Genomic DNA, 11104 nt, shown 5'->3' on the forward strand with positions numbered 1-11104 from the left:
TGAGGCTTAGCGCTTAGCCTCCACACAATACAATATTACAAAAATCTAGAGGGCCTGTACTACATAAATTAAAAGATCGATCATGTGATCGACGCGTGAGCGGGGCTCGAAAAGTTGAACCAACTCCATAGCTGCACGGCCACGCGTTTTGCCGCATCCCTTCAACACCCGTAGCCTTTCACTCTAAAGTATAAAGTATACTTGTCCCCCCGGAACATGGCATCAATAGGTGCGGTCACCAAACAAATCGCTGCCCTCGAAATCTCCTCGAAGAAGCACCAACAATCTTCTCGTCCCGGCCATACCAAGCAACCTTCCCAAACAAATGTTGCCAAATTGCTCACAAAATATGCCGCACCCCATCCTCCTACAGCAAAACCTACTCAACCGTCTGCTCTCCGCAATCAAACGAATACAAATGCTCCAGCTCGACTTAGTAAAGCGGTAACTCCTTCAGAACCCCAGCCCTCACTTGACATCGGCAAGTATGATGGTGGCCTCGAGCTAGACAACGAGAAAAGGGGTGAAAAGGTCTTTGGAGAGGCAGCTGAAGCACTTGCTCTCGATTCTAGTGTATTGGGGTGAGTGGAGATGACGTTAGTGACATCTCATCACCAACATCACCCTCAGAGCCCGTCCCACTCGAGAGTGGAGTCTCCCCTCATTCGAGATCGGTCGCCCTCTCGGAAAGGGAAAATTCGGGCGCGTGTACATGGTCCGCACTAAATGCGAGCCGCAATACATCCTCGCCCTCAAATGTCTGTATAAATCCGAAATCATCCAGTCTCGTGTCGAGAAACAGATTCGACGTGAAATTGAAATTCAACAAAATCTTCGGCACCCCAACGTACTTCGCTTGTATGGTTACTTCCATGACGAGAAACGCATCTTCCTCATGCTCGAGTTCGCCGGCAAGGGCGAGCTATACAAGCAGCTCTCCAAGCATGGCAGCTTTTCAGAGAAACGGAGCTCGAGATATATCGACCAGATGGCAGATGCTTTGTCCTACTTGCATGGCAAGCACGTCATTCATAGAGATATCAAACCGGAGAATCTGTTGTTGGGGATCAATGGTGAGCTCAAGATTGGCGACTTTGGATGGAGCGTACACGCACCCGGCAATAGACGCATGACGCTATGCGGGACGCTCGATTATCTGCCACCTGAGATGGTAGAGGGAAGGGAACACAACGAGAAGGTAGATTACTGGGCTCTAGGTGTACTGACGTACGAGTTCTTAGTTGGCAATCCTCCCTTTGAAGATAGGAGCAGCGTTAACGGTAAGTAACCTCTTGCACTTACCCTTTCATTTATCTCACGCTTGTAATTCAAGCCACTTACCGTCGAATAGCTAAAGTCGACCTCAGAATTCCATCGCTCGTCTCTCCCGAGGCAAGAGACCTGATAACACAGGTATGTACACATCGTGACTCAGTGATCTACAGACTCTGATCGCCTTGCAGTTACTCAAATACAATCCTGAAGAGCGCATCCCATTAACTGATGTCTCACGACACCCGTGGATATTGAAATATCGGCCCAAAGGGATATCCAGAGGCGGAACTGATGTATAAATATTTATTGTATTGGTTTGGGCCTTTCGGCACTGGTTTGCCATTGGATACCGTGTTTTGACAAATATATATATATATTATACCTGCATGAACATCCATAACTACTGACATCGAACTCTGGCTAGAGCGGCGTATGGTTGACTATGCGCGAATCGATCCGTGCGAAGGGCTTCAAGGGCAAGTAGTAGTACGTGCGAGTACGGTGCAGAGCAACAGCGAAATGAAAATAAATGTGGATACAGTTCAGTCCCAGTGTGGTTCTGGAGTCGTTACCAGAGCTGTAGTAACCAATGCACACGAGCACTGCGATGAAGTTGTTTCTGCCATCAGGGGTGCCACTCTACCACAAAAGCAAATGCAGTCACAGGAAGGCTTTCCAAAGCGTTAGAGCTACTTTGCGTTCGGCTACACCATAAGTGGAGGCTTCGTAATGATGTTTGTGAAGAATAAAAGTGACTGGGACCAGTGATCAAGTCTTTCGTGGTTCCAGGAGCAATTTTAGTTGGCTGGCCCGGGGAAGCGTTATAGCTCGCGCGTGTCCCCTGCTTCGCGTATACAATAATATGTGCGGTGCACCTCGACTTGCGGGCGAGTATATATCTGACTATTGATGGGGGCTACTGCGACTTGTACTAGTATTGTATTTCAAGTTGTATTTGGCCTTCTTTTCACTTTATCATTGACAGGCCTGATACAGAAAATGCATTCTATAATACGCGTACGAGCGCTCAGCGCTGGCCATTGAATGAAGTTATGAAGCGGGTGCATCCCTGTTGAAAATCGTGCTGTCTACCACCGCAATGCCTGTCAATTGGCTAGTACAAATGTTTCACCCCATGGTAAGTTAGACTCGCAACCAGTCTTTACTACAAACCACCTATAGGCTTAGAATCCATGACAAAAAATTGATTGATGATCTGCACGTGAAATCATCGATCAAATTTTCGCCATGAACAGGAACAGCTATCAATTGTCATCGGATTTGTTCTTGGTAAATTATATTGGTATTAAAAGTCATTTATTCCGCTGTCTACTCGGAACGAACAACGGCGAACAGCGTATCGTCTAGCTAGCGTCTCAATAACAATCACACCTGACCATCCTGTAACTGAACCGTGAGCACATTATCCAATGCAAACAACAATGGACGAAACTAACCTTTAATATGTCATGGACGACATGTCTGAGCGAATGCGGTTGTAATCGAGAAGTCCATCAAGCGGACCGAGAGCTGCAATAGCGATCTACACAGGAGTGATTAAGTGAATGCGCCCAGCTCCAGTCTAGGAAGAAACTCTTACGTCCTTGTCCCACAGGTATTTCTGTGCAACGCGCTTGATCTCATCCGTAGTCACAGCATCGACTGCAAACTCGATCTGCTGAGGGGTGAGACGGCGACCAGTGGTGACAAGTTGCCTTCCAATGTCCTCGGCAATAGCAGTCGTCCCGTCAAGAGAGAGCAACAAGCCGGCCTTGAGCTGGCTCTTGGCGCGCTCGACCTCGACATCAGTCGGAGCCATAGACATGCGGCACCATTCCTTCAGAGTGAAATGTGCCATGTCGTCAAGGTTCATAAGGTTCTCAGACACGAGGTAAATGCCCCAGAGACCAGTGTCGGAGTAAGACGTGGAGAAGGACATGAATGAGTTAGCAAGGTTGTTCGATGAGATGACGTGGGAAAGACGGGATGAGAGAAGAGGAGAAGCCCCGAGGGAGCGATCCCAGTTGCCCATGATGCTCTGCATTACCTGCATGGGGAAGTAGTCAGGTGAGCTCCAACCAACACCCTCAACGGCAATGGCGACGTGTGCACACGGGAGTGCATCATCACGGAGCCGAACGTCTGAACCGACAAAGTTCGAACGAGGATGAGCAAGACGGCCAAGAGGAATCGGGTTCTGCGAGGTGGGAAGCGAGGAGAAATGTTTTTCAGCAAGTTGAACCAGCTCCTGATGATCGACACCTCCAGCACCGACGAGAACCATGCGGTCGGCGGTGTAGTTAGTTTTGATGTAAGAATCAAGGTCGTCACGCTTGATGGAAAGAATGTTGGCTTTGGGGCCAAGAATGGTACGACCAAGCGGTTGGTCTACAAGAGATCATGAATGAGTGTAAAGCACGTATGAGATCGAAGCAAAAGACGCACGTTGGAAAGCAACGGCATGAAGATGGTCGAACACGACCTCTTCGAGCTGCTTGTCGACCTCTTGCTGTTCTCGAAGAATGACATCACGTTCCCTCTCAACAGCTGTAGTCTCCAATTTGGAATTCTGCAGAATATCGGAAATGATATCAACGGCGACCGGAACATCCTTTCGGAAGCTCTTTGCATAGTACACGGTCTGCTCGCGAGAGGTGTACGCATTTAGATGTGCGCCAAGGTTTTCAACCTCGAGTTCCAACGCGTGTTGGTTGCGACGTTTGGTGCCCTTGAAGGCCATATGCTCAAGGAAGTGGGCAGTGCCATTAGTTTTGTCAGTCTCGGCACGGGAACCGGCATCAATCCAGACACCAATTGTTGCGGTCTGTGCATGAGGATGAGACTCTGTTGCGACAGTTAGGCCATTGGAGAGAGTTGTTGTTTGGGTGATGGGAGATGGAATATTCACAGCTGTCGCAAATGACCGCAAAGGCCGCTGTGGTTGGGGATGAAAATCAAAGTGAGACGACATAGAAAGCCTGAAAACTTACAGGATTGCGTGCTGAAGTCCTGAGTGAACGGGCTAGCGACGCCGACAGTGCTCTGGAGACCATACCGAAGAGGACAGAGTAAACGAAAGGCTGCGCTTACCAAAATATTCACCTCTTCGGGAGTTCTCGGTTTCGCGGCTTATCCCGACACATTTAAACTTCCGCTTTCAATGAGGGAATGTACCCGATAGAATTGTGCGATTTCTAGTTTCATTCTACCGTCGACAGAGAGGAAAAGGAGGCAATTGCAAGAAAGGAGAGACAACGAGCTCAAATCATGCTATACGGTAGGTCGTCGGACCAAGTGCTAGTGGATCGTGTTGACGGACATTAATTTTCCCATACCTGTACCCTTAGCCTATATATGTATTCGATGAGTTGGCATGATCTTCAGGATTCTGCATTTATACAGACCTCACCCGCAAAGATTGTGTCCGAGACCTGGCGAGCGTGCTGAGCTGTCAGCCAACGCGTTGGACATGCACAATTCATATTTCTTTTTGTGACATTCTTGTAGCCTCGGACACCCTTTCAGCTGACTCTTGCTATCCTACTACTATCCCAGTCAGGTCACCACTGTGCACTTCCTAAACATTCCGACCATATCTCCCGTTCAATATTTGGCGCAGAAGCATGTCCTACATATCACAATCATGCGATCAGGCTGCTTCTCTTTGGCTCGCCAATGATTTGCCTCCAGAGATTCTTTCACATCTCAAACTCAGTGGCTGCCCTGACACTGCTATTGATTCTTCCTTCAAGCTAGGGAACGCAGCACAGGTAAGCAAACCTCTCTCGAATGCCCGCATGTCGATCGATATGAGCAAACCCCCTTGAGACATCTATCGGCCTATCAGGCCTAGCAGCTGCATATATCCTTTCTCTGAGGACTGGAAATATGCAAGACGTCAGTGTCGACGCACGTCACGCTATTCTGGACATCTCTAGGTTACTCTTCCCTCTATCTTTGATCTCATCTTACTAAAATCAAGCAGTGAATTTTGGTACACCGTAGATGGCCAGGTGCCTACTACATCTGCGCGGGATTACCTGGCAGGAATATACAGAACCAAGAACGACAGTTTTGTTCGTCTGCACACCAACTTCCCGCAGTAAGCTTGCGTCAATTTTTAGGCAGGTGTTTGGTAGCTAACGATCACCAAAGTCACCGACAGGGCATCCTCAATATTTTGCAGTGTGATCCCACTCGTGAAGCCATTCAAGCCGCTTTATTGCAATGGAATGCGAAAGATTTTGAAGATGAAGCAGTAAAGCAGAAAATGTGTGTTAGTGCCTATAGGTCATTCGAGGAATGGGACAAGCATCCGCAAGCAGCTGCATTAAGAGGAACGCCTCCAATCCAGCTCATCAAGATCGGAGAAGCTCCTAAACGGGACATCAAGGAGTCTCTGCAGTTCCCTCTCGAGGGAATTAGAGTGTTAGACCTGTGCCGGGTACTTTCAGGACCGGTGTGCGGCCGAACGCTTGCAGGTATGTGACAATATTCCTCTCTTGAAGTGATCCGGGTTGCATTATTGATCTACAAATTCGACAGCGTATGGCGCTGACGTGCTCCTCGTTACCTCCCCAAAGCTTCCTGATTTGCCCGCGTTTGATGTCGATACATCTCGTGGCAAGCGCACAACGCAGCTCGATCTCGCCCAAGCCCCACAAAATGACTGCCTGAAAAATTTAATCAAGGATACTGATGTATTCCTGCAAGCATACCGACCAGGTGGCCTTCAGGAAAAAGGGTTTGGACCCCAGGAACTTGCCAAAATTCGGCCTGGTATTGTATGCGCCAATCTGACAGCGTACGGTTGGGAGGGTCCCTGGAAACACAAGCGTGGCGTAATATCTTTTTAACTTTCATCATTATACTTTCTGACAATGAGAACTCTAGTTCGACTCGCTCGTGCAGACTGCTACGGGCTTTAATTGGGCAGAGGCTGAAGCTTTTGCTAAATTCAATGGGCTGCCCGTCGTGGATAAGCCAGAACCTCGAGCACTCCCTGTACAAGCCTTGGATCATGTTGCAGGGTACTTCCTCGCTTTTGGAATTCAAGCTGCAATCGCAAAAACGATCACTGTGAGTCCTCAGGCCCCAGCGACGTTCATCGTCGTAGTCAATCTCTTAAAAAAACTCTTATTGGACAGGAAGGCGGCTCCTGGGAGGTCCGTGTCTCTTTAGCAGCAGTGGCGCAGTGGCTCCGATCACTTGGGCAACTTTCGCCAGATACTGCGTTCGGAGATGGGAAACCTCTACCAAAGCGAATGAACCCACCAAACCTAGAGGTAGTAGCACTATCTGTCACACTCCACGAGGCGACAGGTGACAAAAGGGACGTTGAAGGGCCTCTCAGGACGATGACAGCTATTCGCCATGCAGCACGGCTATCCGTTACGCCTGTCAAAGATGTGGAAGCTCCAATGGGCTTGGATCGGCATCGACCTGTGTGGCTCCCGTATGTGTGAGGATGCTAAATGCGAGGAAAGTTCAATTAATTGCTGACGAATTTCCGTCACCGGAGTTTTTGTAGTACAATACGACAAAACCCATCAATACTCATAATTAAAGTCAATCCACTCTGGTATACCGCCAAATACTTCCTCTAGCGTGAAGGATGATGCCTGGTCGGAAGTCAGGATATGATCTTGCGCTACACGCGCTGACGTATCCCCTCCGGGACCTGCGAGGAGCGTAAGGATCTGACGCCTGCAGCATGAGTGCATGAGGCTTACCAGACGAATTGAACTCTGCGTAATAAGTGGTGTCTGGAATGCTTGCTCTGCCATAGAGAATCAGCGATCGGTGTCATCCCCCAACAACCAACCAACAACAGTGCTTACTTTCCAGACCAAGAAGTGAAACCTGCAGGTCGAATACTCTCGTCCATGTAGGTGTTCATGTACACAGCAACGGCCATCGCATTCCATGGGCGTCCTGGAGGCGATCCAAGCTTAACTTTACAACCAAAACATGTATTACAGTTCTTAGCTTACCGAGGGAGCAGCCGGAATCAGTCGGAGTGGTAGCATTGGCATCCGGGGACTGGATTTAAAACGAAAATAGTCATTAAAAAAACATGAGCACCAGACCAGAAAACTGACCCGAATTATTTTGGAATCGGCGATGTATGCCCCATTCCTGGTGCCAGTCGCACCTTGCCAGGCTGTGATACCACCACCACAAGCTCGGTTGGCCAAAATCACGCTTTGGAACCAGCTATTCCAAAGGTTACTCAGGGTGTTTATACATGCATTAATACACACTTACGCCATGCCAAATCCGAAAAGATCTTGCCACAACATCAGCAGCTGCAACCCGACTTTTCCAAGACAACATGACTTACAATCAGTTTGACCGTATATTATACTGTCAACGACATATGTGTGCGCGTTGCTGCCGGTGTACCACGTATCTTGATAGCTAGCAAAGGTGCAGCCATAGAAGGAAGCATTTGCATAGCTGATGGCGGTGACGAGGGCTTGAGAAATCGAGTAGTTGGCCTGAATCGAGTGATATTGTACAGATGTATAATTACAGGAGATAAATAAACGCTTACAGAACGATTTTCGAAGTCGATATTATACGCTTTAAAGTCAGTGTTACCGAAATTCTCTCCTGAGGCAGGTGAAATAGTGAAAGTCGCGGTCTGCTCATCGTTCAGTCCATCTTTGACATATATATTGTTCCAAATGTGAACAAGGTTGCGCTGAGAAGCATTACCCGCTGAATCGTAAGCAGTGGAAGGATCAAGTTGACCCTACACAAAAAATATCTCGGTAATTGAACTTTACGCCTGAGAAAGTGATGATTACCAGAAGAGTGAGCGGTGCGGACCGCGCAACATTGACCATTTCAAAGTATTCTCCTTCTCCAATCAGAATTACAGCGTCGCCCGTCTGTGGCCTGGAGGAATATCAGGACAGAAGACAAAAAATCCCGACAGTCACCCACAGAGACTCTATAGCAGCTTGAACACTTGTAAAAGTTGCCCTGCTATCTGTGGGCGACACATACAGGGTTCCTGCTGGGCACCCAGTTAACGGAGAGGTTTCCGCATCCTTTTGCAATTGGCACGCGAGATAGTCAGGGGAGAGTGCCTGTATTTGCACAACTAAGCCAGCTAGAAGTGCAACAAGGAATGTAAGGCGGGTCAAATATGATCCCATCAGTGCGTCGCCTGCGAGGGGAAATATGGGGTTTAAAGTTAATATGCCTACCATCGCCCTTCGCACTTATATACTGTAGAGTCTCATCGCGAGAATCCCACATACGTTTCCAGGCTAGCGACGATGCGACGTAGCGTCACGTAGTAGGGATGTGAAACAACCGAAAGGGTAGCAATCACGACGCAAAACAGAGGTAGATACTAGACGCCATATCCGAGGTGATGCCAATCGTAACCAAGTCGCAACCGTAGTACAGGGACTCAGCGTGGGAGAGCATCCAAGTTGGTCTGACCACTGGGCTCACCACCGTTGAACGGATCGGCAATGGGCTAGTCTTCCTGAGCCCGATCGTGACTAGGGCGTGGTCCAACGCGCTGCCATGGCACGTAACGACTGAAGTCGTGGCAGACCATGGCCCATGATGTAATCGGATCGCCGTCATATCTGCTCATATCAGACCAGATCACACCTGGACCACGACAATGCCGCACTGAAGCGGGTGATAGTACCAGGCTACCGACATTGTGATAGGATCATGGAAGGCTGCAAACATCGCGGCCACATACGATGTCTAGTTCAGAAAGCCCCTCATTTATGAGCGAAATTCGGAATGAGCTGAAGTGAGGATAAATTATTATGGTCTCCATCAATAGAGATTGATTACAAGTGAGTACTTCGGTTAGTGGATAAGTGTAACGCCCGGTGGCGCTGTCGAACAGTTATGAGCAACCACCTAATAACCCGTTCCAAACCCCTGACTACACTCATTAGCTTATTTATTCTTCAGTTACTCGATGTCACAACTATCGATATTCTTACCAACGGTCATCGTACCTTGCCGGTCTTACTACCCGTTTGTTCTTGCTACGTTGCGTTGTCTTGACCCTGTTATAAACCTGAGTGTTTTTGACCCCCGATTATCCTGATTTTTCATACCGTCATTCTAAGTCCGAACGTTACGGTACAGATTCTTCTCGTGATCCGTTGTCTTCGAGCTCAACCCACTGAATAATCAACATGGTCACAATGGATATAGCAGAAGAGATTCGGAGGCGATTGACACTCACAGATACAAACGAATCGGAACTTTGGGTGGCTCGGGCCTCGTCCTGGTCACCTGCCGTGGCTGCCGCCGATGTCGGACATTGAATTTGTGTAACAGTTCATGAGCGTTCAAACTTCAAACACGGCTGAGCGCTAGTGCTGAGCTGGAACCATGGGGCATCGCCGAGGCAAGCTGGTGGCATCTACCGACCCCAACTATAAGTCCAGGATCCAGGATGCACCCGTAGATGTCACCATCTGCAAGAGTACACAAGGTATGATGATGGATTTTTCAGGTTCTTGTAATACTAATTTCATTGTACAGGTCGCGCAGCAGAGTCTTAAAGACCATAGCAGGGGTATGTATGTACCTCGCAGGGATATTTCCAAATCACAGCAGCTCCTCTACTGTCTGAAGAGGAAGCTGTCGAGGATTGGCCATTCAGCTCTTGCGCATTGAGAAAGACATCAAAACGAAGGTATTTGACGGCTCGCTATCATTATACGGGCGCAAGGACGACCTCATCACTATCGCGGGCGCTCTTTCGCTACCCAGAGATGGGACAATGATTGAATTGACTGCATGAATTAAAGAACATCTTGCAGGAAATCCTGATTGTGTCAGTCAGCAAAGGTTTGCGGGACTTCTGGGGGACAAACGAACGATTGCCACCACGACGTCAAAAGCTTCAACTTCGAGCTAACCGCAGAATTCGCCACCAGAACTTCTTGCAACCTCCAGCCTGGACACGCGCTACCATCACATACATCCGTCATCTCACACTGGTTTTAGTATTCCTGACTACATCTACCATATATTTTTTAGCTCAACCCGTCATCCGGCAAGTCAAGGACTTCACAATCTATTTTGTTAGAGTTTGGTATTAATATTCACCCTTCGTCATTGTTCGATGTTCGGATATATGGTGGACGATAGGTTACGGTTCGATTTGCCGATTTGCCGCAACTTATTTTGAAGTCCGATCAATGTTTGTTCTAGTCTTTTGAACTATTTGTCAGTACACCTTTGGTACACCTCAAATATTCCTGTCACAAGAGGTCACAAACGGCCGTGTAATTACATGGACATAGTTTGACTGCTCTAAGATTTGATTATGGACCGACCCTGGCCTGACTCAGTCTTAGAGACGATAGACGAATTCATGCCTTTACAATATATTGTTCAAATGGCACCCTTGGCAGCACTTTCTAGTGCTTCCCACGGTCTGTCAGACCTGGTTTCCTTGTAGGACACAACATGTCTCTGAGACATCCCTCTCCCTGGAGGGTCTCCCTCAGTTCCTTAAGAGTAACAAGTGTACCCTCATGGGCCTCGTTGGAGGGTTGGCTCTGATTATTGCAGATCATGGTGCTAAACCTCCAACACGTCATCGAGGGTCTCGGCCACTTGTCAACATAATTTGGAGCCTCTTGTGCTCCTCCGACGATACATCATACCTTATGCTGTCCCCTTGCCTTTATGTTAAGTTATATTTCCTATGTTTGTCACTCATACTTATGTTATGTTTTTATCACGTCATTGAGGGTCTCGCTGCTTATCAACATAATTTGGAGCCTCTTGTGCTCCTCCGACGATACATCATACCTTATGCTGTCCC

General features: G+C 48.2%; 5 protein-coding genes across 5 annotated transcripts; 3 read left to right on the forward strand and 2 right to left on the reverse strand.

Moving 5' to 3' along the window:
• The first annotated feature begins 45 nt into the window (after positions 1-45).
• Positions 46-1737, forward strand: HD556DRAFT_247610 (kinase-like protein). Its single transcript, XM_041310010.1, has 4 exons — positions 46-581; positions 631-1280; positions 1334-1413; positions 1464-1737. The coding sequence occupies exons 1-4, from the start codon at positions 217-219 to the stop codon at positions 1572-1574; spliced, it is 1206 nt and encodes a 401-aa protein (XP_041162835.1). The 5' UTR covers positions 46-216; the 3' UTR covers positions 1575-1737.
• Positions 1738-2520: 783 nt separating this feature from the next.
• Positions 2521-4442, reverse strand: HD556DRAFT_1355802 (Metalloenzyme, LuxS/M16 peptidase-like protein). Its single transcript, XM_041302470.1, has 5 exons — positions 4266-4442; positions 3721-4210; positions 2876-3663; positions 2733-2818; positions 2521-2676 (listed from the first exon to the last, which is right to left on the reverse strand). Exons 1-4 carry the CDS (start codon positions 4326-4328, stop codon positions 2735-2737), a joined length of 1425 nt encoding a protein of 474 aa, XP_041162836.1. The 5' UTR covers positions 4329-4442; the 3' UTR covers positions 2521-2676; positions 2733-2734.
• Positions 4443-4898: 456 nt separating this feature from the next.
• HD556DRAFT_1232899 (CoA-transferase family III) lies at positions 4899-6740 on the forward strand (the record flags this gene model as incomplete). Its single annotated transcript, XM_041297549.1, has 7 exons — positions 4899-5045; positions 5104-5213; positions 5261-5377; positions 5431-5756; positions 5821-6116; positions 6169-6354; positions 6423-6740. 7 exons carry the CDS (start codon positions 4899-4901, stop codon positions 6738-6740), a joined length of 1500 nt encoding a protein of 499 aa, XP_041162837.1.
• Positions 6741-6824: 84 nt separating this feature from the next.
• On the reverse strand, positions 6825-8441 carry HD556DRAFT_1233151 (carbohydrate esterase family 8 protein; the record flags this gene model as incomplete). Its single annotated transcript, XM_041297573.1, has 10 exons — positions 6825-6955; positions 7008-7054; positions 7116-7209; positions 7269-7317; positions 7377-7491; positions 7543-7564; positions 7619-7775; positions 7832-8032; positions 8088-8178; positions 8227-8441. 10 exons carry the CDS (start codon positions 8439-8441, stop codon positions 6825-6827), a joined length of 1122 nt encoding a protein of 373 aa, XP_041162838.1.
• Positions 8442-9657: 1216 nt separating this feature from the next.
• HD556DRAFT_1306465 (uncharacterized protein) lies at positions 9658-10072 on the forward strand (the record flags this gene model as incomplete). Its single annotated transcript, XM_041299916.1, has 3 exons — positions 9658-9760; positions 9782-9844; positions 9906-10072. The coding sequence occupies 3 exons, from the start codon at positions 9658-9660 to the stop codon at positions 10070-10072; spliced, it is 333 nt and encodes a 110-aa protein (XP_041162839.1).
• Between the last annotated feature and the right edge of the window lie 1032 nt (positions 10073-11104).

The sequence above is a fragment of the Suillus plorans genome, assembly GCF_016647745.1.
Source record: "Suillus plorans strain S12 chromosome Unknown HD556scaffold_15, whole genome shotgun sequence".
In the NCBI taxonomy this organism is placed as follows: Eukaryota; Fungi; Basidiomycota; class Agaricomycetes; order Boletales; family Suillaceae; genus Suillus; species Suillus plorans.